Here is a 27,572-nt window from a genome sequence, read left to right as displayed (position 1 = left end):
TAATATTTTAGCTGGGAGTGAGGGGACTATGGGGAATAACTTTCCTTCATTTAATATTTTATTGTGAGTTAGTTTAAGTTACTTTATTTTATTGTAGTTTCCTAAGGCTACAAATTAGTAACCTTGGTAACTTACGTACCTAATTTAAAAGTTTACTTTTTTGAAAGGCTGGAAATACTAATTAAAAACGTAACACCTTCATCTTTGTCTTTGCTCCATTATTAACTAGTTTCGTTATAGAATCTCTGTGTTCATAACCAGTACTTTCTCAGAGTGGTAAATTTAAAAAAATATATAAAGAGAATAAATAATATTTGTTGAGAATACTTCAAATAATGTGAAGAGTTATTAACTTACAGCGGGAGTTGGCAAACTTTTCCTTAAAGGGCCATATTGGTCTTTGTCACAAAGTCTTGGGTTTTTGTTTTTGTTTTTTTAAACAGCTATTTAACTATTCCTAGCTAATGGGCAGTACAAAAACAGTAGGCAAGATTTGGCCTGTGGGCAGTAGCTTGCTGAACCCTTATTTAGACTCTAATTTTTTTGAAAGAGTCTACATTGATGCATAGTTTTTTTTCTTCCTCCAAATACAGTTGACCCTTGAACAACATGCGTCTGAATGACATGGGTCCACTTGTAATACACGTTTTTTTCCCAACCAAATGCAGATATGGAGGGCTGACTTTTCATATACCTGGATGTTCCTGGGCCAACTGTAGGACTGGAGGCTGGGGGGGTCTTGGAACCAATGCCGTGTGTATACTGGGGATGACTATTTCTTATGGCCTGACCTGAAGTTGGAACAGAATCTTTATTAATATATAATTTTTGTTGTGTTTGTTTTCACTTTATCCGTTCTTTTTAGATCATATTTCATTTAACACTTTTTCTTCTTTAGTTTTTACCAAGTTGCACTGAAAATAGCTCAGTGACTAATTACACTTCTAAGAATGAGGACCCTAGTTAAAATTAACTCTAAAAATACTGAATTTTTAACCTAAACCTTTTCTTTCTAATCAACAGTATTGTTTATGAGTAGGTTGTAGATTACTTTGAAACTGAATGTGTCTCAGAACTTTGCTATCGATATTTTTAAGGTCTGGTAGGGAAAAGATAATAGGAATGAAATTTATCAGTGAATACGGGACTGCTTTCCCAGTTTCTCAGTCCCACTGGTGTATTCACCATGGAAGCATCTTATGAAATATGTACATAAGCTACTAATATCCCACATTACAGGTTGACTGTTCTTTATCTGAAATGCTTAGGACCCAGAAGTATTTTTGGATTTTGGTTTTTCAGAGTAGAGATACTCAGCCTACATTGGTAAGTAAAGAATGTGAGGTGACAGGCTGGGCGCGATGGTTCACGCCTGTAATCCCAGCACTTTGGGAGGCTGAGGCGGATCACCTGAGGTCAGGAGTTCAAGACCAGCCTGGCCAGTCTGTACTAAAAATACAAAAATTAGCTGGACACAGTGGCACGTGCCTGTAGTCCCAGCTACTCAGGAGGCTGAGGTAGGAGAATCGCTTGAACCTGGGAGGCGGAGGTTGCAGTGAGTCGAGATCGTGTCATTGCCCTCCAGCCTAGGCAACAGAGCAAGACTCCATCTCAAAAAAAAAGAATGTGAGGTGACAGCAATAGCTAGGAAGAGTCTTTGGTCAGCTTTACATGCTCTGTAGCCATGCCTGGGTAATGGGTTGACTCTAAGACTCTGTACTTTGCTCCCACCTCCTGCTTTTTCATTACTCTTTAGAATGGTTTTTAATTTATGATCTATAGGAGTTCTTTCAAGTATTTAATAAGAGAATAGGCTTAATAAGTAAATGTCAGCTGAATGCTCAAATCTCTACTAAAGAGCCTCATATTTAGAAAATAAATATCCATCCTTTTTTTCTGACTGGTGAGATAATTTTTATTATAGACAGTTTGGAAAATACCATATGCTTTAAAAGATAAGCACAAAATTATAGTCTAATATGGTAGGTTTTCACACTTTAAAAAATTGAAAACCAAAGAAAAACATTTAACATAGCATCTAGTACAAAGAAAAGAGATAAGCAAGAGATAAATGTCTTTTTTTGGACAGAGTTTCACTCTTGTTGCCCAGGCTGGAGTGCAATGGCACAATCTCAGCTCACTGCAACCTCCACCTCCCGGGTTCAAGTGATTCTCCTGCCTCAGCCTTCCGAGTAGCTAGGATTACAGTCATGCACCACCAGGCCCATGTAATTTTGTATATTTAGTAGAGATGGGGTTTCTCCATGTTGGTCAGGCTGGTCTCAAACTCCGACCTCAGGTGATCTGCCCACCTTGGCCTCCCAAAGTGCTGGGATTACAGGCATGAGCCATCACACCCGGCCAAGATAAATGTCTTTTAAATTATCTCCATCAAAGACATAACCTTTATAACATTTTGATGTATATATTACCAGTTTTTAAACACATAATACATTTATATAAATACATAAACACATACTATTGTGATCATGCTGCACTTACATCTTTATATTCTCCTTATACTGTAAACATTTTGAAATACTTTAGTAACAACATTTGTAATGACCATTCTTTCTGTTTTTCTCCCTCTGATAGAATGGTCTACAGAGTAATTCATGAACTAAAGATACTTTAGAGGCTGGGCACAGTGGCTCATGCCTGTAATCCCAGCACTTTGGGAGGCTGAGGCGTGTGGATCACGAGGTCAGGAGTTAGAGACCAGCCTGACTAACATGGTGAAACCCCATCTCTACTAAAAAACAATACAAAAATTAGCCGGGCGTGGTGGCGTGCACCTAGAATCCCAGCTACTCAAGAGGCTGAGGCAGGAGAATCGCTCGAGCCCAGGAGGCAGAGGTTGTAGTGAGCCGAGATTGCACCACAGCACTCCAGCCTGGGCGACAGAGCAAGACCCCATCTCAAAAACAAACAAACAAACAAAAAAAGATACATTAATAGTATAGCCCACATGTGGAACATTAAGAAAATAATTGCCTTTATGTTTATGCTTTATACCTGTTGTTAGCCCTGCCTCTGATTTCATGATTTCATGGCTTCACATTGTAACATCCCTTTACTGTATATTTTGAGGACTGTTTTGGCAGAATGTGTGAAATCTTGGGCAGAAGTATTACCCAAAAGTCAGAAGAAAATCAGATTTTTTATTTCAAGATTCTGTTAAAGTTACCCACTCCCTTCTTTTACTCAATCTTATAGTTGCAGTTCTCTGTCTCTCTCTTTAGAAAAGAAAAAAAGAGGCCCCTCAGGATTTGCAGATGAAACAATATTGCTCTTTAGAGATATCCATCTGGCTGTTAGATTATTTTTCCACAGTTTTCATAAGTGGATGAGGGCATTAGAATCTTGAGTATTGCCCATTTCCTTATGTGTGCCTTTGACTATAAATAAAATAGATGCATGACAATTATTTATAAGTTGATTGATTTTTCTTGTCATTTAAATCATCTTGAATAATAGAGTTGGTAGAGCTATCCCAGTTTTGAAATTATTTTGTTTTGTCGATAACTTTTTGTTACCAGTATGTACACTTGCATTGTTGACTCTCCATATAATACCTTAAAAAAATTTTTTTTGTGGGAAAATATGCATAACATAAAGTTTGCCATGGTAGTTTTTCTTCGTTTGTTTTGTTTTTGTTTTTTTGAGACGGAGTCTTGCTCTGTTGCCAGGCTGGAGTGCAGTGGAGCGATCTCGGCTCACTGCAACCTCCGCCTCCCGGGTTCAAGCAATTCCCCTGCCTCAGCCTCCTGAGTAGCTGGGACTACAGGCACCCGCCACCACGGCCAGCTAATATTTTGTATTTTAATAGAGATGGGGTTTCACCATGTTGGCCAGGATGGTCTTGATCTCCTGACCTCATGATCCGCCCACCTCGGCCTCCCAAAGTGTTGGGATTGCAAGTGTGAGCCACCGCGCCTAGCCCATGGTAGTTAATTTTAAGTGTTCAATTCAGTGACCTTAAGTGTGTTCATAATGTTGTACAACCATCACCATGTTGTCTAACCATTAGCACTATCTGTTTTGAGAACTTTTTTTTATCACCCCAAACTAGAATTCTGTACCTGTCAAATAGTCCCCAGTAATCCTCCCTCCCCCAGCCCCTGGTGATCTCTAGTCTACTTTTCGTCTTTTTGAATTTGCCTATCTTAGGTTCCTCATATAAGTGGAATTATGTGGTATTTGTCCTTTTGTGTCTGGCTTATTTCATTTAGCATAATGTTTTCAAGGTTCATCTGTGTTGTAGCATGTACATACAGGTTGAAGCATCCGTTATCCAAAATGCTTGTGACCAGAAGTGGTTTGGATTTCAGATTTTTTTTTTTGGATTTTGGAATATTCGTGGATACTTCACTGGTTCAGCATCCGTGGTCCAAAAAATCCAAAATCAGATGGAGCCCAGTGGCTCATGCTTGTAATCCCAACACGTTGGGTGGCCAAGGCAGGAGGATTGCTTGAGCCCAGGAGTTCAACCAGCCTGAACAACATAAGACCCTATCTCTCCAGGGGAAAAAAAAAAAAAAAAAAGAAAAGAAAAAAAAATCCAAAATCAAATGCTCCAGTGAGCATTTCCTTTTAGCATCATGTCAGGCTCTAAAAGTTACAGGTTTTGGAGCATTTTGGATTTCAGATTTTTGGATTAACCTGCATTACTGCTCAGCCTATATGAAATTTTATTCCTTTTTATGGCTGAATAATGTTCCACTGTATGTATATACTACATTTTGCTTATCCATTCATCTGTTAACAGACACTTAAGTTATTTCTACATTTTGGGTATTATAAATAGTGCTGCTGCGAACATTGGTGTACAGGTATCTGTTTGAGTCCCTGTTTTTAGTTCTTTTGGTTATATACCTAGGAATGGAATTGCTGATCATATGGTGATTCTGTGTTTAACTTGTTGAGGAACTACCACTGTTTTCCACAATGGCATCACCATTTTACATTCCCACCAGCAATGCACAAAGATTTCAGTGTCTGTGTCCTTGCTAACACTGATTTTCCATTTTTTGAGTTTTTTTTGTTTTGTTTTTTAATAATAGCCAATCCTAATGGGTATGTGATAGCATCTCATGGTTTTGATTTTATTTTCCTGGCTATTGATGATGTTGAGCATCTTTTCATGTGCTTAGTGGCCATTTGTCCGTCATCTTTGGAGCAGGAGCAATGTCTTTTCAAGTCCTTTGCCCATTTTTAAATTGGATTTTTTGTTGTTGAGTTGTATATAACACCTTTTTTGAAGTATAAGGTGCACTGTAATAATCCAGACTGTGTTTCTCCCTTCTCAGGATTCCTACAGGAAGCAAGTAGTAATTGATGGAGAAACCTGTCTCTTGGATATTCTCGACACAGCAGGTCAAGAGGAGTACAGTGCAATGAGGGACCAGTACATGAGGACTGGGGAGGGCTTTCTTTGTGTATTTGCCATAAATAATACTAAATCATTTGAAGATATTCACCATTATAGGTGGGTTTAAATCGAATATACTAAGTTGACATTAAGGAGTAATTATAGTTTTTATTTTTTGAGTCTTTGCTAATGCCATGCATATAATATCTAATAAAAATTTTAAAATAATCTTTATGAGGTAGGTAATATCCCTGTTTAATAAATGAAGTTCTTGGGGGATTAGAGCAGTGGAGTAACTTGCTCCAGACTGCATCGGTAGTGGTGGTGCTGGGATTGAAACCTAGGCCTGTTTGACTCCACAGCCTTCTGTACTCTTGACTATTCTACAAAAGCAAGACTTTAAACTTTTTAGATACATCATTAAAAAAGAAAACCATAAAAAAGAATATGAAAAGATGATTTGAGATGGCATCACTTTAATAGTCTTAAAAGCAATCCTGTGTATAGCGTAGAATTGCTTGGATTGGATAAACAGTGGCATTATATGTTTAAAAAAATAAAAGTTTTGAAAGATTGAAGAATTTGGGCATTACGGTTTTCTTAAATCTGACAAAGCTGCATAAAACTATTAAAATGATCATTATTGTACTATTTTATCTTCTGTTTCTTTGAGGGTTTAGTTTTCCAAAAACTACATATTAAGCAAATAAATCACTCACTGGCTATGTCGTGTAATAATGAGTTAGCCTAGTTATAAGAAGTTTAACGTTTTGTTGAAGAACATTGTTACAGCATGTTTATAGTCTAGTAATAGAGCAAAGACATTTGGGTGGGTGGTAGTGGTAGTATTTTTATAGAAGAGTTACCAAATTTCAGCTCTGTTATCCAGGTTTACCCAGCTAATAGTGTTCGGAACTGGGAATTTGAGCCAATTCTGACTGTTGTCTGCTCTGCTCCTTCTTTTGTGCTGCATCTTTAAAAGTCACCTAAAATTGTGAGGGAATGTAATTTCACCCCAAATTTAGTTTATGCACTTGTTATATTGAAAATGATTAACATGTAGAAGGGCTTTTAATGGAATAAGTGGTGTAGTAACTTCAGTGTTGCCTACCTAGAAATCAAAATCTTTCTACTCGTCCACTTTGTTTTTTGAAAAAGTAATATGAAAATTATGTTAATGCTTTAATTCAGGTTTTTGCAAAATATTTTTTATCTTTACACATTTAACATATGTTTCTAAAATTATAGTCTGTTATATAGCACTTTGGGTCTAGAATTTTTCAGTAGTTTCTGTTTTACTATTATGATCTACCTGCATATTAACCTATTAGGTTATAGTTTTACTATACTTCTAGGTATTTGATCTTTTGAGAGAGATACAAAGTTTCTGTTTAAAAAGGTAAAGAAAAAAAAGACTAGTAGAAGAAGGAAGGAAAATTTGGTGTAGTGGAAACTAGGAATTATTGTTTTCTTTCAGCCAAATTTTATGACAAAAGTTGTGGACAGGTTTTGAAAGATACTTTTGTTACTAATGCCTCTGCTATAACTGTTTTTTCTTTCCCAGAGAACAAATTAAAAGAGTTAAGGACTCTGAAGATGTACCTATGGTCCTAGTAGGAAATAAATGTGATTTGCCTTCTAGAACAGTAGACACAAAACAGGCTCAGGACTTAGCAAGAAGTTATGGAATTCCTTTTATTGAAACATCAGCAAAGACAAGACAGGTAAGTAACACTGAAATAAATACAGATCTGTTTTCTGCAAAATCATAACTGTTATGTCATTTAATATATCAGTTTTTCTCTCAATCATGCTATACTAGGAAATAAAACAATATTTAGTAAATGTTTTTGTCTCTTGAGAGGGCATTGCTTCTTAATCCAGTGTCCATGGTACTGCTGTTGGCTTTGGTTTCTTTCTACATTGAAAATTTCTCTTCAATTCTGAGCACATGTTAACATTTAGAATTCAAGAGATGTGGGGATTTTTTTTTCCCATGGTTACATATATATATATATAAAAAAATAAAGAACAAGGCAACAAATTTTTGAGTTTTCTATTTCAGTAGTACTTTTAAACCATTATGTCGTTTCTAGGTTAAATGTTGTTGTATTTGAAGAATTTTACTTTGGCAGAATTTTTTTGAGGATATGTTTATTTCTGGAGAAAGGTCTCATTAAAGAAAGAAAATACCCAGAAAGCCAACAGAAATTCTGTTATTCATTTAATGCATTTTTCTGACAGAAATTATTGCCAGAGAGAACCTGAATTTTGTTTCAAAAATCATCTTTGTTTTAAAAATGACTTTTTCTTTAGGTAAAATAAAATAATTTCAGTTGCTATTATTTAACCTGTTTGTATGAAGAGTTTAACATATAGGAAATGAATACATAAAGATAGGAAGGAATTAATTGTTATATGTAGTCATATGTCTCTTAATGACAGGGATACTTTCTAAGAAATACATTGTTAGGTGATTTTGTCATTGTGCAAACATCATAGAGTATACTTACACAAACCTTGGTGGTATAACCTACTATACACCTGGGATATATAGTATAGTCTCTTGCCCCAGGGATACAAACCTGTACAGTATGTAACTGTACTAATGACTATAGGCAATTGTTGACACAATGGTAAGTTTTGTATGTCTAAACGTACACTTGGGCTACCCTAAGTTTATATATTTTTTTAAATTTCTGTTCAATAATAAACTAATCTTACTTTACTGTAACTTTTTTAATAAACTTTTTAATTTTTCCTAACATTTTGACTTTTGTAATACAACTTAAAACACAAACACATTATACAGCTATACAAATTTTTCTTTCCTTATATCCTTATTCTGTAAGCTTTTTTCCATATTTAAAATTTTTTATTTGTTTTTACTTATTAAACTTTTTTGTTAAAAACTAAGACATGCATGCACATTAACCTAGGCCTACACAGGGTCAGGACCATCAATATCATTGTCTTCCACTTCCACATTTTGTCCCACTGGAAGATCTTCAGGGGCAGTAACACATATGGAGCTGTCATCTCCTATAATAACATTGCCTTCTTTTGGAATACCTCCTGAAGGACCTATCCAAGGCTGTTTATAGTTAACTTTTTTTTTTTTAGTAAATAGGAGGAGTACACTATAAAATAACAATATAGGTGCTATACCATTATACAGCTGACAGTGCAGTAGGTTTGTTTACAACAGCATCACCACAAACACATGAGTAATGTGTTGTGCTACAATGTTAGGATGGCTATAACATCACTAGGCAATAGAAACTTTTAAACTCCATTATAATCTTATGGGACCACTATCACATATGCAGTCTCTTGTTGACCAAAATGTCATTATGTGGTACATGACTGTACTAAGAAATTGATCCATCTATATTCCATAAGTTTGTTTAGGGCTTTTTCTGGTTGCATTTACCTGTGAGCCCAGAAACCCAGTTTTGTAGAAATTAACTTCTGTAATGCTAGGAGTTAAAAAAAATTGCTGAACAACTTTTACATTGTTAAACATATAAAAACCAGCATTCTAGAAGTTTATCAAATTTCATAAAGGTGCAAAAATGTAAATGTAAATCATTATCCAGCTAATATATATATTTCCCTAGTAGGAGAGCATATGTACCTCTTCCTAGTTATACAAATTTGATACATAGTAAAGAAACAGTAAATTCTACTTCAAGTCATTTTGGGAGGATTAAAAACTGAATTTCTCTAGTTTGACCATTATACAGATTTATCTGGCGATTTTACTAAAACCTGATTTATAGGTTAAACTTGGTGTGTATCATATCACTTTACTTTAGAGGAATTAAGATTTCACATAAATCCATTTCCAGGTTCCAAAGACTAGGAAGAGGCTTGGTTTTTGTTTTTCTTTTTACTGGTCTTCTATAACCAGTCTCCTTGATTTTTCTTAGGAGAGAAGGTACTGAGAAAACATGATTCTAATATTCATTACTTTTTCTTCCAACTTTTTCTTATGAAACATTTTCAGATACAAAATTGAGTTTTATTTAAAACATTTGCAAATATACTACCTAGATTCTACCATTGTTGTTTTATATTTGCTTTACTTACAACTTTTAAAAGATGCTTTTTATACCACTGAACATTGTAGCTTACATTTCACAAAGAAAAGAAAAAATTTAAGAGACTTTGCATAATGTTTTAAGGGGTTGCAGTAAAGAAGTGCTTCTTATATTTTCTTATGCATACAAATCAGCTGGGCTTATTAAAATCCAGATTCTAATTCAGAAGGTTTAGGTGGGGACCGAGTCTGCATTTCTAACAAACTCCTAGGTGGTATTTTTCTTGGTACTTGGACCATACTTTGAGTAGAAAAGCAGTAGAGGACATAAAAAGAGTCTTGTTAGTCCCACTTTGTTGCTGTCCACTTCTCATTTGATAATATCATAAAATAGCTGTGTCTCCTTTTTGGTGGTTGTATGATTACTACCTCAGAAGTACTAATTGATTATTGCTATTTGACCTTAATACTTTAATACAACACAGCATTCATATTTGATCAGAAAACTATCTGGCTTCCTTTTATAAGAGATTTTTAGGTTTTATACAGTTTTGTGGCCTTGGGTTTTTTCGTTTGTTTTTTTGAAGGTATATAATATGTAAGTAGATAAATTTAAATTTGCTTTGTAGATATTTTTATGTGGATCATCTAATTAAAATATGGAGGGATACAGTATAAAAGAATACTTGTACTTCTTAACAGAGCACTCAACCTTTCTTTTATATCCTGTTTCACTGATGTTATGTAATTTATGTTGCTAAACTATAAATTAGATATTTAATTTCTGTTCTTTGATTTCCTTTTATTATTAAATGGACTTGTTGATTTGCCTAGAAATTAATTTGCCTTTCAAAAGTCTATTAATCTTCCTCTGTTGAAATTAATTTGATATTTGCATGCTTATAGAAGACTTTAAAGAGCTATTCCGAGTAACTGTAGAGATTATAAAATGAAATATGGGAATTTTAATAAATTTTACATCTCCAGTTACTGGTGAAAATGTCAAGCCCTTCTTTCTACAGAGTATTTTGTTACTCATCTGTTATTCAGCTTATTTATTTACTTATTTATTTTTCTTTCTTTTTTTTTTTTGAGACGGAGTCTTGCTTTGTCGCCCGGGCTGGAGTACAGTGGTGGGATCTCGGCTCACTGCAGGCTCCGCCTCCCGGGTTCACGCCATTCTTCTGCCTCAGCCTCCCAAGTAGCTGGGACTACAGGTGCCCGCCACCATGCCTGGCTAATTTTTTGTATTTTTAGTAGAGACGGGTTTCACCGTGTTAGCTAGGATGGTCTCGATCTCCTGACCTCATTATGCGCCCTCCTCGGCCTCCCAAAGTGCTGGGATTACAGGCGTGAGCCACCGTGCCTGGCCCTTATTTGTTTTTTAAACAAAATTAGTGTGCATATCCTTGTTGTATTTTATCAGCAAGTTGTTTTATGCCCTGATTTTTGGGGTCTTGATCATGAGCCTAAAACACGTAAACACCCAAAAAGAATTATTTTCTGGTTAAAGGAACAAAACATTCATTTAGAAGTTCTCATCCATGTAAATCAGAGGCTGGCAAACATTTTCTGTAAAGGGCCAAGATAGTAAATGTTTTAGGTTTTGAGGGCCACAAGTGGTATCTGTTGCATTTTTTTAAAATTATAACCCTTTAAAATGCAAAAATCGTTGTTAGCTTGTGCGTAGTATAAAAATAGGCTGGCTGTGCACTGTGGCTTATGCCTGTAATCCCAGAAATGAGGTGGGAGGCCGAGGTGGGCACACTACCTGAGGTCAGGAGTTCGAGACCAGCCTGGCCAACATGGTTGAAACCCTGTCTCTACTAAAAATACAAAAATTAGCCAGGCGTGGTGGCGGGTGCCTGTAATCCCGGCTACTCAAGAGGCTGAGGTGGGAGAATTGCTTGAACCTGAGAGGCGGAGGCTGTAGTGAACCGAGATCATGCCAGTGCACACCAGCCTGGACGACCGGGTGAGACTCTGTCTCAAAAAAAAAAAAAGGCTGTGGCTGCATTTAGCCTATTGGCTGTAATATGCTGATTCTTAATTCTCTGAGTAACTTTAGTGTTCGATTAGCTACTGGAAGTTAGGTTAAACTTTTGTATTTTACAGGCTAACCTTAATAATCTTAAAGTAAAACTTACATAGTTCATGAAAAGGAAATAGAAATTTTACCCTAGTACTCTTTTTTTTTTTTGAGGCAGAGTCTCCCTCTGTCACCCAGGCTGGAGTGCAGTGGTGGGATCTTGGCTCACTGCAACCTCCTCCTCCTGGGTTCAAGCAATTCTTGTGCCTCAGCCTCCCGAGCAGCTGGGACTACAGGCATGCACCACCATGCCTGACTGATTTTTGTATTTTTAGTAGAGACAGGGTTTCGCCATGTTGGCCAGGCTGGTCTTGAACTCCTGGCCTCAAGTGATCCTCCCATCTGAGCCTCCCAGTGTGCTGGGATTACAGACGTGAGCCACTGTGCAGTGATCCTCCCATCTGAGCCTCCCAGTGTGCTGGGATTACAGACGTGAGCCACTGTGCCTGACCTCTAGTACTTTTTTTTTTTTTTTTTTTTTGAGACAGAGTCTCACTGTTGCCAGGCTGGAGTGCAGTGGCGCGATCCCAGCTCACTGCAACCTCCGCTTCCCGGATTCAAGCAATTCTCCTGCCTCAGCCTCCTGAGTAGCTGGGACTATGGGCGCACACCACCACGCCCAGCTAATTTTTGTATTTTTAGTAGAGACGGGGTTTCATCATGTTGGCCAATATAGTCTCAATCTCTTGACCTCGTGATCCGCCCGTCTCGGCCTCCCAAAGTGCTGGGATTACAGGCGTGAGCCACTTTGCCCAGCTGTATTTTTTAAGATAAGAATTGCAGAATATATATTTTTACCAACTTAATAACTTATAATTTTAAAAAGCTAATTACTTGGCTAGAATATAATGCATTATATATTCTTTACACTCAGTTCAGTCCATGTCTGAAAGGCAAATAGAATTATTTTCTGCTAGTACATTGTGTGGGTCCCTATGTTCCTAGTGTATAAGGACTGTTACCTAGTTCACATTTATCTGGGTTGTTGACAGATTTTCCTGTTCCCTTTGGACAGTGCATGGCCACGTTGGCAAAAGCTGTCAAAATTGAAACATTGACACCATGAGAATTGTGTGTTTTCCAGTCTGCTAAAATCAAAAGTGGGAGGGTTCAGTAAGGTGAATGACAGAAGCAGAGTTTTCGAGGTATCTGTTACTCCTCATTCGACTTTTCTGCTCTCTGGGGGGTCTCAATTTAAATATAATGTGAAAATTAGTTTTACGAACCTAAAAATGTTGAGTGATTAATTTCCTGGTTTTGTTGTTAATTTCTAGCTATTTAAATTAATTGTTAGAAGAACCCCGTTAAAGAATGCTTTGCAAAACAACCTCCTTATGTGCTATGTCTCTGTTTAATAGTAGTTGAGTTTGTGTACATGAGATCAGTATTTTGAACTTTAGCTTTTTATGAGTTAAAAATTGACGGAACAGTTACTGTGCACTTGCTGTGCACCATGGTAGTCTCCCAAGTAGTGGTCTTTCTGCATTTCAATAGTACATGAGATAGGCTGTGGGTGGCAAGGTTTCTTGAGAAAGTGAGGGATGTACAGTTGGGTTTTAGAATACATCTTGTTCCCCCATGCCCTTCCCCCCCAAAAATCTGGTAGTCTTGCATCTGTATATAGTTAGGGTATTTGATGTGTTGCTTCCTTGACAGAGTTTTGCAAGAATTTGCAGATTCAACAGGAACAAAAACTTACTTAAAACAAAATCTCTTAGTAAAAAGCACAGTCTAGCAAGATTTAGAATGATACTTTGGTTAACAGTTCTTTCTCTATATGGAGTGCTTTGTTTCCATAGCCTCACAAGTATGTTTTCAGATAATAGTTGAGTTGAAAATGTTGTCAGTCTCTTGATTTTAAAAAATTTACATATTTAAAGTTGTATACTTTTGTTCCACGTATTTTCAATTGTTCTTAAAGTTTAATAAGTGACATTTGAAAATGAGTATATGTGTATAAAAACAAAAGTAGGCTGGGCGTGGTGGCTCATGCCTATAATCCTAGCACTTTGGGAGGCTGAGGCAGGCGGATCACAAGGTCAGGAGTTTGAGACCAGCCTGGGCAATATGGTGAAACCCCCCTCTGCTAAAAATACAAAAATTAGCTGGGCTTGGTGATGCGTGCCTGTAGTCCCAGCTACTCAGGAGGCTGAGGCAGGAGAATCGCTTGAACCCGGAGGCGGAGGTTGCATTGAGCCGAGATTGCACCACTGCAGTCCAGCCTGGGCGGCAGAGCGAGACTCCATCTCAAAAAAAAAAAAAAAAAAAAGAAAAAGTTAAAAAAAACAACAAAAAACCCCACAAAATGAGTATATGTGGCAACAAGTCCTATTCTCAAAAAAGTCATTGTGTGCTAGTTAAGAGCTTAATGAGTAGCCAGTGAGTATTAAATATCTGTTTCAGCTATATTTTATCTTTAAAAATTATCTACAAATTTTGGAATGTGAAAAACCAGTGTTTTGTTTCATAGGTATATACTGTAGGCATTTTAAAAATAAGAGCCCAGTGGTTTACAGTGTACACAAGGATAATGTTCTCATGTTCTCTTGATGTCAGTATGACTTTAAAGCATATTATCAAGAAATAACTAAGTCTGAAAAACTGTGGTAAATAACTGGTACTCTAAAACCTAAATTTCTTATTACTAAAAATAAGAAATGGAAAAAGTCACCCTGTGCTGTTAATTATATGAGCCACTGAGGTCCTGACACTGAATTCTTGGTGGTGGATAATAATCTCTTCTTTTTAATTATTGGCTTCCAATTCTCTCTGCATTGCTGGAAACAAAAATCATATATTTCACTATTGGTGGTGGGGATACTGTCACTGAAAAAGTAGACGCATTCAAACTGATTTTAGAAATAAGTTAAAATCAAAATTTGCTTCTGCTAAATTAGTGGAGGCCCAATACTGTTTTTCTCCTTCATAGTATGTATTGCTACTTCTACCTTGACCTTATAACTTTTTTTTTTTTTAAAACAGGAATAGAGTTTACATTCTTAGAAAATTTATGAAAATATGAGCTTTTACCTGGTTTGTGTGTGTGTTTATACACATATTTTTAAATTTCTTACATTGATTTTCAAATTGAATCATTTGTGAAAATACCTTACAGAGCTCATGCTACAAAGTTATTTTAGTGCCTTAAATTATTTATGTTGCTTATTAATGAAAATTTTGGATACATAATTTTTTCAAGGCAAAGGTAAAAATAATAAACCCTTTCCTTTTGAGGATTAATGATAAATATAAACTTTAAAATGATTTAAAAAAATTTTTTGAGAGACGGGGTCTTGCTCTGTTGCCCAGACTGAAGTGCAGTGGTGCAGTCATAGCTCACTGAAACCTCAAACTCCTGGGACCACAAAACCCTCCTGCCTCAGCCTTTTAAGTAGCTGGGACTTCAGGCTCATGCCAACATGCCTAATTTATCTTATTTTTAGTAGAGATGAGGTCTCAAACTCCTGGCATCTCTTGCCCTCTCAAAGTGCTGGTACTACAGGCATTAGTCACCACACCTGACACTTAAAATCTTTTATATACAGGTGTAAGTGGGTATCTAACTTAAAGTGCCAACAAAGGTAGTTGAAAATTTGTATTTGTAGTTGGCTTAGCTAACTAGTTGACTAAATTGATTCCATTAAAAATAAGATAAGATTGTTCTTAGAATATAATGGTTTTCGTTATTAAATATAAATATATCACTGGATGGTATATGTTAATGACTTGAGATACACATTTTAATATATAATCACGTTACTTAAATGCCTGCTTTTGAACTGAAACTTAACATTATGAATTTTAAATTAAAGTTTGACTTCAGAGGTAAATTTCTCTACTCTACTAAAGCAGTTCTTAATATACTTCTGAGATTTCTAAAAATTAGTGTGCCCTAAAGAATTGAGGTGTGTGTTTCTTAACTACTGTAGGCAGTAGATGTACAGATGACTTCTGCCTGCAAAAATTAAGCCCTAGCCATTGGTTTACTTCAACTAATACTTAGTTGCCAATTCTCTGTGTGTGATTGAATTTAAAACTATAAATGGTACTGGTGACATATTAACTTTTTAGGTGCTAGGGCCACTTTGTTACATTTGGTTCAGTAGAAACATTGATGTTACCAATCTCAGAAAGCTAAAATATATATGCCAATCCCCAAATTAGGTAATTCATTCTTAATTTTAAGATAAAAGAATAGAATTCCTTTAAAATTAAATGTGGAGTAAAATATACCAGCTTTAAAAAATATTTACCTTTCTTTTAGAAGAATGAACATAATATTATATCTTTTAATTTGCACTATATATAGATTAATATTTCTGTGTATTTCTCTGTGCCCCTACTTTGATGGTATGCTTTTCTGAACAAACTAGCGGCACAGTTAACTAAAGCACTTTGTCCTGTTTGATGACTGCCTAATTTTCTAGATTGGAAAATATTAAAAACTTTATCTCCGTATGGCCAATATATGATTGTACCTGTTGTCCTAGCTTTCTTATGTTTAAGCAAGAAAAACCCTATTAAGAGTATTTAAATTAGAATAGAAGGTACAAAGCCAGTATGATTGAACACTGTTCTAAAAATTATTTTTAAGACTTGTAGTAAGGCCAGGTTTTGTGGCTCATGGCTGTAATCCCAGCCCTTTGGAGGCCAAGGTGGGCGGATCACTTGAGCTCAGGAGTTTGAGACCAGCCTGGGCAACATGGCAAAACCCTGTCTCTACAAAAAATACAAAAATCAGTCAGGTATGGTGGTGCTTGCCTGTAGTCCCAGCTATTTGAGAGGCTGAGGCAGGGGGATCACCTAGCCTGGGAGGTCGAGGCTGCAGTCATGATGGTGCCATTGCACTCCATCCTGGGCAACCCAGTGAGACCCTGTCTCTAAAACAAAAAAATAAAAAAAGAACTTGTAGTAAGGATACAAAATGCTCCTATTTTGTGTGTGTCCTTTAATTCATGATGTTTTTATATTATGGTAAGCAGCTCTCATTTAAGATTTTAATAATGTAGTTAAACATGTACAGAAGACCCAGTCTCAGCTTCACTTGTAGACCCTGGAAATAGACTGAAAGGTGTTAAAATGTAAAATAAAACTCAAGATTCCAGTTTCTTGACTCACCTTTGAGATTCTTTTATGTTTTTGTTGTTTTTTAACAAAGGTTTCACGTCCATATTTTACCATTTTTCTTCTCATTCTCCCCCGGGGGAGGGTGTGGGAATCAACAGTATATAAATCACTTTTTTCCTAAGTCAAAGAAGTAATTTAAAGCTAACTTCAGTTTAGGCTTTAATTCCAAGACTAGTAAACTAAAATGGTTGCATTGATTGACAAACAGATGCTAATACCTGTGTTTAGGCTTGTCATAATCTCTCCTAATTCCTAATTTAAAATTTTTAAAATTTAATTCCATTAGAAAACAAAACTGACTTTTTAAGAACAAACCAGGATTCTAGCCCATATTTTAAAACTGCATCCTCAGTTTTATTCAAACAGTCTGATGTCTGTTTAAAAAAAAAAATCTCAAGCTCATAATCTCAAAACTTCTTGCACATGGCTATCCCAATAAATTACTCTTACCAATGAAACAGACTTTAAAGAAGTTGTGTTTTACAATGCAGAGAGTGGAGGATGCTTTTTATACATTGGTGAGAGAGATCCGACAATACAGATTGAAAAAAATCAGCAAAGAAGAAAAGACTCCTGGCTGTGTGAAAATTAAAAAATGCATTATAATGTAATCTGGTAAGTTTAAGTTCAGCACATTAATTTTGGCAGAAAGCAGATGTCTTTTAAAGGTCCCAAGGTGGCAGCCACTTTAGAACTACTTAGGTGTAGTATTCTGACTTGAAGTATTAAAAGATAAGAAACTTGTTTCCATAATTAGTACATTTATTTTTAATCTAGTGGGAATTAATTATAATTGAGACAATTTTGATGGCTGTAGTAGACTAATCTATATTTGGCATAAAGTCTAATGATTTAATGAGTCTTAAGTAAACTAAATATTTGGGAACTGATATTTACCTTTATTTTTAAGGGAAATCATACTCAAGTTTTGAGATAATCAGCAGCTTTTTTTTTTTTTTTTTAGTAGGGAGAAAAAGATATGAGCGATAGTAGAGTGCAGTAATATTGAATGGCCCAGAAGGTGGGAAAAAGCCATTGTTAAATGTATTTTTTCTTTTGGATATTTTACAAGCAAATAACCATTTTTCTGCCTAAGTTCTCCATCTCAGTGGCATCAGCAGCACAGCACTTTCTTATCCCAGTGAGAAACCTGGGAATTTTAGGATGACTCCTACCGCCCTCTTTTCCCCCTGGTTTGGAAGTATCCACAAATTCCTGTGATGTTACATTCTGTGTCTTTTATGTCATCATTAGTTCAGGCCCCTATCATTTCTTGTTGGACTGTTAGAACCTCCTATTTGGTTTACCAGTTGCTGCCATCATTCATTGTGAAACCGGAGAGATACACTTTAAAGAAATGTCATTTTCAGCCGGGCGCGGTGGCTCACGCCTGTAATCCCAGCACTTTGGGAGGCCTAGGCGGGCGATCAGCTGAGGTCAGGAGTTCAAGACCAGCCTGGCTAACATGGTGAAACCCCGTTTCTACTAAAAATACAAAAAAATTAGGCGGGCGTGGTGGCACGTGCCTGTAATCCCAGCTACTTGGGAAGCTGAGGCAGGAGAATTGCTTGAACCTGGGAGGCGGAGGTTGCAGTGAGCTGAGATTGCACCATTGCACTCCAGCTTGAGCAACAAGAATGAAACTCCGTCTCAAAAAAAAAAAAGTCATTTTAGCTATAGAATAAAATCTCATGTTCCACGTGTGTTGCAGATAGTCCTTACTACCTTCCCACCACTCCAGCTCTTTTTTGGTCTTATATCTAAAAACTTCATCTTGCCTGAATTTCTTTTGTTCTTCTATAAATAAATACCATGTTATTTCCTACCTTCCCTTGAGTCTTGGCTCTTGTTTGGAATGCCAGTATTTTTATCCCTAGTCTTACTAATTAGCTAACACTCTCATGATTCCCCAGTCTCCTACTCTCTAAAAACCTTTCTTTAAACCCTTAGACTAGGCATGGAGCCCTTCCTGTGTATTCCCAGAATACTATTCTTAACTATTATATGCTTCCCATGTTATGTTGAAATAACCTCTTCTGTTTCATTCCTATATTATTTGACAGCAAAATCTTAGCCAGAATTACATATTTTTAATGTTTGCACGCCCATTGCCTAGTAAGGTTCCTGGGACATAGTAACTACCCAGTAAATATTTATTGCGTGGAATTCTCATTTTCATTTCTAAACCCATATTAAACTCTGTCTTGCTCAGAAAATACTTTACTAGGTATCATAAAGTTCATGGCAGAGCTTAAGCTTTGGATGCATATTGTTTGTAATATGTTCTTAAGAATAGGCAATAAAATTACAGTTTTCAAAAACTACTAGCATATCATTTATTATATTTATTACAAGTTGGTGTTCTTTATTACATGAATTTCAGATATTTCCCAAAAGTATAAAATATACATTTGAATAGTAGACTCAATCCCAAAAGATATTATGTGGTGTACTAATCTACTAAACTCAGAAACAAAGCATGACTGGCATTAATTTTTATTGAAATTTATGAACTCTGAATGTTTTTTGAGTATCATTGCATAAAGCAATATTTTGCAATTAAAGCAATTTTGCATGTTAAATTTTGCCACAACCTCTAAAATATTGCAAATTTAACAATGCAGTTTGAAAAGTTACACATTTTAAATAACAGTACCATGACCAGATTTAGGTGGTGGTTTTTTTATTTTCTCCTCCTATTGTCTCACCATTAGATGATTTTAAAAATAGAATTGTTTAGAGTAAAATAAGTGTTATGCTCTAATTTATATTTAAAACAAAGGTGTAAGCATGTACTATTGTAAAATTTCTAATTTGTGCAAATTATGTTTTATACAGTGACTGTAGGTGAATGTCACAGTTGTTTGATCTGACGAATCCTTGTTTTTTCAGTACACATGGAAGTAATTTATATAAAAGAGAAGTATACTTGGTAATTAAAAATTTAAAATTAAGTACAGTTTTTAAAAAAAATTTATTTGACAAGCTGGCTGTGGTGTGTGTGCCTGTAGTATCAGCTGCTTGGGAGCCTGAGGCAGGAGGATTGCCCGACCCCAGGAGTTTGAGGTTGCAGGGGGGAGCTATGATGATGCCATGGCACTGTAGCCTAGGCAACAGAAAGAGACTCTCTCTCTTAAAAAAAGTAAAAATAAAAAAATTTTGGCCCAGGGACAGTGGCTCACACCTATAATGCCAGAACTTTAGGAGTCCACGTCACGAGGATTGCTTGAGGCCAGGAGTTTAAGACCAGACTGGGCAACGTAATGAGACCCCACCTCTAGGAAATAAATAAATAAAAATTTGACAATGATAAACATATATAAATTAGCTTTTCTTAGTCCTGAAAAAGATAATGTTATGTGTATGTGTGAGAATGATTAGTTCTCATATGAGAAAAAAAGAATTCATTGCTCTGTGCAGGTTGTGACATTTCCTTCATGATTGAAATTAATTTTTGTTATTACTTTATTTATTTATTTATTTTTAAAGTAGAGACAGGTTCTTGCTGTGTTGCCCAGGCTGGTCTCAAACTCCTGGCCTGAAGCAGTTCTCCTGCCTCAGCCTCCCAAATTGCTGTGACTGTAGGTGTGAGCCACTGCACTGGGCCAAAATTACTTAATTTTAACAAAATGATGTAGAGAGGAGAGTTCATTGCACCATAAGCCTAGAATCTTTGTCAGAATCTTAGAAAGTAATGTTTTCAAATTCTGTGTTTTCACCATAAAATGTGTCTTCTCCGTATCCATCACATGGTTTTTCATTGTTTTCTGCTTTACCGTTTTAGTACCATTGGCATTTTTCTTCATTGTGAAAGTAGTAGAAATGGAGTAGATTACATAAGGATGTGATCAGAGGGAATTTATTCATTCAGGGTAAGGGAGTTAGATTAGATCCTCTTTTAAGATTCCATCACATTCTAAGGGTTTATGATTCTAAACTGTCAAATTGTCAAGTGCTGGCAAGCTACAGAATAATTTTTATTATATCATTGGAAATTTTCCCCTCTATATGTGTTAAAGAGTTTAGCCTGAAGGGATACATACACATACATATATGTAATCAAACCTTGATGGTATTGTATTGCTGATAAATTATTTCTTACCACTTTTCCTTTCTCTTGTAGGAGAAACAAAAGCATATGTTTGTGTAGTATCAGTAATGGTATTAGAGAGTGGGAAACATCAGTGAGTACAGTTTGGGGACTTTACTGGAGACATTCACTAGTGCTCAAATAAATAATGCTGGTTTTTATCCTACTGTTTGCTTAATGTGGACTAGCCTTTCATTCCCATTCTATGTTTATCTCTCTTAAAATATTGGTCACGCTTTCTTGAATTGTAGATCTATTAGGAAAATTCATTAACTGTAGCTCCAAATTTTATGGTCCAAATTTCATGCTCCAAATTTTATTATTTTGAAATATCGTTAATCTTAGTAGTACAGTAAAGGAGAAATACCACTTAACATTGTTTTTTTTTTTCTTTGAGACAGAGTCATGCTCTGTCACCCAGTCTGGAATGCAGTGGTGCAATCTCGGCTCACTACAATGCACTTCGCCTCTCCGGATTCAAGCAATTCTTCTGCCTCAGCCTCCTGAGTAGCTGGGATTACAGGCACCTGCTACCACGCCCAGCTAATTTTTGTATTTTTAGTAGAGACGGGGTTTCACCATGTTGGCCAGGCTGGTCTGAAACTCCTCACCTCAAGTGATCCACCCATTTTGGCCTCCCAAAGTGCTGGGATTACAGGTGTGAGCCACTGCACCCGGCCCACTTAACGTTTTAAATTAATTTCAAGATAATATAACTTGAATATTTGTACACATACAATTTTTTAATACATTTATTTACACAGTTTATAATATCCTACAAAGTGATTACAATGAGTAAAAACCCAGTTTTCATTGTTCTTAAAGTGGCTTGATTTATACAACTTAATGTGTTGGGTATTTGTTTCTAAGACGCCCTCTGCTGTCTAGGTTTGGAAGTATTGTGAGGTTAACACATTTTCTTTTTATAGTTACTACTCAGTTGAACAGGTTTTAAAATACAGAGAGAATCATATTTTTTCTTCATTTTTGCTTTTATTTATATTTTTCTTTTAATTGGAGACATGACAAGAATTGACTTGTATATGGATCTTGCATAATTTAAGTATTGCAGGTTTAAAATCTACTCTTCTACCACTTTGAGAGTGCCATTTTTCACACTGTAGATTATTAGGTTGAAAATTATTATGGCTTAAAATCACTTTTAGCCATTAAATTTAAATAACCTTGCTTTAATCATAAATAGATGGTGGTCACAATGACTAACTGTTAAACTCTTTGAAGACAGGATATTTGGCTTTATATGGTAAGCTTTTGAATACCTAATATATTAAACAGAAATTAAAACTTTATGGGATAGAAAGAATCTCCTCCAAATTGGTAAACTATAAGACCTTTCAAATGATTTAGCTAATTTCTCCACAAATCTGAGCTGTTAGTGTTTTTAAGTGGTATTCTCCTGTGTTGGGGTCACTTTAAACCTTTTTCTTAATGATAAATACATGAATTGAAACTAATCCCTTAATATATATCATTTGAAAACTGAAATAATATGTTTAGATACTGTTTACTTCTTGATAAATTATTGGAATAGGATGTTCGAATACTTGTTTACTTCTTGGTAAATTTTTAAATCCAATGGATTTTATGTAAGTATAGAACTGGACTCAAATACTGTTACTGTGTGTGAAGATATATGAACATAGTTTACAGTTGCATGGCTTATATCTAAAGTCCAGAAATATAAGGACAATTAAGTATACACACACACACACACGCATTTGGATTTTGGTGACTTAGGTTTGCCAATGTGGAAAAAATAGTAGCAAATTAAGTTCTCCTGTGAAAAAGTCATTACCTTATTTAACATTCTGTGCCATTGGTTATCCTTGTCTTTTGTGAAAATTAGTGTTCCTGTTTATAATATTGACAAAACATCTATGCGGATGACATTTAAGAATTCTGAAAGTCCTAATATATGTAATATATATTCAGTTGCCTGAAGAGAAACATAAAGAATCCTTTCTTAATATTTTTTCCATTAATAATGGAAATTCGTTACCTGTACACATGAAGCCACTGTATATATTCACATTTTAATACTTTTTATATATTTCAGGGTGTTGATGATGCCTTCTATACATTAGTTCGAGAAATTCGAAAACATAAAGAAAAGATGAGCAAAGATGGTAAAAAGAAGAAAAAGAAGTCAAAGACAAAGTGTGTAATTATGTAAATACAATTTGTACTTTTTTCTTAAGGCATACTAGTACAAGTGGTAATTTTTGTACATTACACTAAATTATTAGCATTTGTTTTAGCATTACCTAATTTTTTTCCTGCTCCATGCAGACTGTTAGCTTTTACCTTAATTGCTTATTTTAAAATGACAGTGGAAGTTTTTTTTTCCTCTAAGTGCCAGTATTCCCAGAGTTTTGGTTTTTGAACTAGCAATGCCTGTGAAAAAGAAACTGAATACCTAAGATTTCTGTCTTGGGGTTTTTGGTGCATGCAGTTGATTACTTCTTATTTTTCTTACCAATTGTGAATGTTGGTGTGAAACAAATTAATGAAGCTTTTGAATCATCCCTATTCTGTGTTTTATCTAGTCACATAAATGGATTAATTACTAATTATAATTTCAGTTGAGACCTTCTAATTGGTTTTACTGAAACATTGAGGGAACACAAATTTATGGGCTTCCTGATGATGATTCTTCTAGGCATCATGTCCTATAGTTTGTCATCCCTGATGAATGTAAAGTTACACTGTTCACAAAGGTTTTGTCTCCTTTCCACTGCTATTAGTCATGGTCACTCTCCCCAAAATATTATATTTTTTCTATAAAAAGAAAAAAATGGAAAAAAATTACAAGGCAATGGAAACTATTATAAGGCCATTTCCTTTTCACATTAGATAAATTACTATAAAGACTCCTAATAGCTTTTCCTGTTAAGGCAGACCCAGTATGAAATGGGGATTATTATAGCAGCCATTTTGGGGCTATATTTACATGCTACTAAATTTTTATAATAATTGAAAAAATTTTAACATGTATAAAAAATTCTCATAGGAATTAAATGTAGTCTCCCTGTGTCAGATTGCTCTTTCATAGTATAACTTTAAATCTTTTCTTCAACTTGAGTCTTTGAAGATAGTTTTAATTCTGCTTGTGACATTAAAAGATTATTTGGGCCAGTTATAGCTTATTAGGTGTTGAAGAGACCTAGGTTGCAAGGCCAGGCCCTGTGTGAACCTTTGAGCTTTCATAGAGAGTTTCACAGCATGGACTGTGTCCCCACGGTCATCCAATGTTGTCATGCATTGGTTGGTGAAAATGGGGAGGGACTAGGACAGTTTGGATAGCTCAACAAGATACAATCTCACTCTGTGGTGGTCCTGCTGACAAATCAAGAGCGTCGCTTTTGTTTCTTAAGAAAACAAACTCTTTTTCAAAAATTACTTTTAAATATGAACTCAAAAGTTGAGATTTTGGGGGGGTGGTGTGCCAAGACATTAATGTTTTTTTTAAACAATGAAGTGAAAAAGTTTTACAGTCTCTAGGTTTGGCTAGTTCTCTTAACACTGGTTAAATTAACATTTCATAAACACTTTTCAAGTCTGATCCATATTTACGAATAATGCTTTAAAATAAATATTAATAAAAACAATCCTTTTGATAAATTTAAAATGTTACTTATTTTAAAATATATGAAGTGAGATGGCATGGTGAGGTGAAAGTATCACTGGACTAGGAAGAAGGTGACTTAGGTTCTAGATAGGTGTCTTTTAGGACTCTGATTTTGAGGACATCACTTAACTATCCATTTCTTCATGTTAAAAGAAGTCATCTCAAACTCTTAGTTTTTTTTACAGCTATGTGATTTATATTCCGTTTACATAAAGATACACTTATTTGTCAAGCTCAGCACAATCTGTAACTTTTTAACCATGTTACACCATCTTCAGTGCCAATCTTGGGCAAAATTGTGCAAGAGGTAAAGTTTATATTTGAATATCCATTCTCGTTTTAGGACTCTCCTTCCATATTAGTGTCATCTTGCCTCCCTACCTTCCACATGCCCCATGACTTGATGCAGTTTTAATACTTCTGATTCCCCTAACCATAAGATTTACTGCTGCTGTGGATATCTCCATGAAGTTTTCCCATTAAGTCACATCAGAAATGCCCTACATCTTATTTCCTCAGGGCTCAAGAGAATCTGACAGATACCATAAAGGGATTTGACCTAATCACTAATTTTCAGGTGGTGGCTGATCCTTTGAACATCTCTTTGCTGCCCAATCCATTAGCGACAGTAGGATTTTTCAAACCTGGTATGAATAGACAGACCCCTATCCAGTGGAAGGAGAATTTAATAAAGATAGTGCTGAAAGAATTCCTTAGGTAATCTACAATTAGGACTACTCCTGGTAACAGTAATACATTCCATTGTTTTAGTAACCAGAAATCTTCGTGCAGTGAAAAATACTTTAATTCATGAAGCTTACTCTTTTTTTTTTTTGATGTCAGAGTCTCGCTCTTGTCACCTAGGCTGGAATGCAGTGGCGCCATCTCAGCTCACTGCAACCTCCATCTCCCAGGTTCAAGCGATTCTCGTGCCTCGGCCTCCTGAGTAGCTGGGATTACAGGCATGTGCCACCACGCTCGACTAATTTTTGTATTTTTAGGAGAGACGGGGTTTCACCCTATTGGCCAGGCTGGTCTCGAACTCCTGACCTCAAGTGATTCACCCGCCTTGGCCTCATAAACCTGTTTTGCAGAACTCATTTATTCAGCAAATATTTATTGAGTGCCTACCAGATGCCAGTCACTGCACAAGGCACTGGGTATATGGTATCCCCAAACAAGAGACATAATCCTGGTCCTTAGGTAGTGCTAGCGTGGTCTGTAATATCTTATTAAGGCATATGACCCAGAGATAACACGATGTGTGTTTTAGTTTTGCAAAGAAGGGGTTTGGTCTCTGTGCCAGCTCTATAATTGTTTTGCTATGACTCCAATGAAACTCTTTGATCGAGCTACTTTATGTAAATCACTTCATTGTTTTAAAGGAATAAACTTGATTATATTGTTTTTTTATTTGGCATAACTGTGATTCTTTTGGGACAATTACTTTACACATTAAGGTGTATGTCAGATATTCATATTGACCCAAATGTGTAATATTCCAGTTTTCTCTGCATAAGTGATTAAAATATACTTAAAAATTAATAGTTTTATCTGGGTACAAATAAACAGGTGCCTGAACTAGTTCACAGACAAGGAAACTTCTATGTAAAAATCAGTATGATTTCTGAATTGCTATGCTAAACTACAGATCTTTGGAACATTGTTTAGGCAGGGTGTTAACACTTACACAGTACCTCTTGTTTCTACACAGAGAAAGAAATGGCCATACTTCAGGAACTGCAGTGCTTATGAGGGGATATTTAGGCCTCTTGAATTTTTGATGTAGATGGGCATTTTTTTAAGGTAGTGGTAATTACCTTTATGTGAACTTTGAATGGTTTAACAAAAGATTTGTTTTTGTAGAGATTTTAAAGGGGGAGAATTCTAGAAATAAATGTTATCTAATTATTACAGCCTTAAAGATAAAAATCCTTTTTGAAGTTTAAAAAAAAAAAAAGCTAAATTACATAGTCTTAGGCATTAACATGTTTGTGGAAGAATATAGCAGAAGTATATTGTATCATTTGAGTGAATATTCCCAAGTAGGCATTCTAGGCTCTATTTAACTGAGTCACACTGCATAGGAATTTAGAACCTAACTTTTATAGGTTATCAAAACTTGTCACCATTGCACAATTTTGTCCTAATATATACATAGAAACTTTGTGGGGCATGTTAAGTTACAGTTTGCACAAGTTCATCTCATTTGTATTCCATTGATTTTTTTTTTCTTCTAACCATTTTTTCTTCAAACAAACAGTATATAACTTTTTTTTAGGGGATTTTTTTTAGACAGTAAAAACTATCTGAAGATTTCCATTTGTCAAAAAGTAATGATTTCTTGATAATTATGTAGTAATGTTTTTTAGAACCCAGCAGTTACCTTAAAGCTGAATTTATATTTAGTAACTTCTGTGTTAATACTGGATAGCATGAATTCTGCATTGAGAAACTGAATAGCTGTCAAAATGAAAATTTCTTTCTAAAGATACTCACATGAGTTCTTGAAGAATAGTCATAACTAGATTAAGATCTGTGTTTTAGTTTAATAGTTTGAAGTGCCTGTTTGGGATAATGATAGGTAATTTAGATGAATTTAGGGGAAAAAAAATTATCTGCAGAAATGTTGAGGGCCCATCTGTCCCCCCACACCCCCACAGAGCTAACTGGGTTACAGTGTTTTATCCAAAAGTTTCCAATTCCACTGTCTTGTGTTTTCATGTTGAAAATACGTTTGCATTTTTCCTTTGAGTGCCAATTTCTTACTAGTACTATTTCTTAATGTAACATGTTTACCTGGAATGTATTTTAACTATTTTTGTATAGTGTAAACTGAAACATGCACATTTTGTACATTGTGCTTTCTTTTGTGGGACATATGCAGTGTGATCCAGTTGTTTTCCATCGTTTGGTTGCGCTGACCTAGGAATGTTGGTCATATCAAACATTAAAAATGACCACTCTTTTAATTGAAATTAACTTTTAAATGTTTATAGGAGTATGTGCTGTGAAGTGATATAAAATTTGTAATATTTTTGTCATGAACTGTACTACTCCTAATTATTGTAATGTAATAAAAATAGTTACAGTGACTATGAGTGTGTATTTATTCATGGAATTTGAACTGTTTGTTTGCCCCGAAATGGATATGGAATACTTTATAAGCCATAGACACTATAGTATACCAGTGAATCCTTATGC

General features: G+C 35.4%; 2 protein-coding genes across 5 annotated transcripts in view; one reads left to right on the top strand and one right to left on the bottom strand.

Annotated features, from left to right (window-relative positions):
- KRAS (KRAS proto-oncogene, GTPase) overlaps positions 1–27,464 on the top strand; it is a 45,756-nt gene extending 18,292 nt beyond the window's left edge. For 2 of the 4 annotated variants that reach the window (XM_024257554.3, XM_024257553.3), the window contains exons 3-6: positions 5,310–5,488; positions 6,936–7,095; positions 17,121–17,244; positions 22,797–22,899. In XM_024257554.3, the coding sequence (XP_024113322.2) occupies positions 5,310–5,488; positions 6,936–7,095; positions 17,121–17,240 (459 nt within the window). In that variant the 3' untranslated portion in view covers positions 17,241–17,244; positions 22,797–22,899. Of the gene's footprint in view, positions 1–5,309; positions 5,489–6,935; positions 7,096–17,120; positions 17,245–20,500; positions 20,502–22,796 lie in introns of all 4 variants that reach the window. The other 2 variants (XM_063712069.1, XM_054526965.2) reach the window with 2 other exon arrangements.
- Positions 1–27,572, bottom strand: part of ETFRF1 (electron transfer flavoprotein regulatory factor 1) — a 47,042-nt gene that overhangs the window by 9,479 nt on the left and 9,991 nt on the right. The gene's annotated exons all lie outside the window — the stretch shown is intronic.

This window comes from Pongo abelii, chromosome 10, assembly GCF_028885655.2.
Source record: "Pongo abelii isolate AG06213 chromosome 10, NHGRI_mPonAbe1-v2.0_pri, whole genome shotgun sequence".
Classification (NCBI taxonomy): domain Eukaryota; kingdom Metazoa; phylum Chordata; class Mammalia; order Primates; family Hominidae; genus Pongo; species Pongo abelii.
The sequence above is the reverse complement of the archived record's forward strand: the minus strand, read 5'-3'. Positions and strand labels throughout refer to the sequence as shown.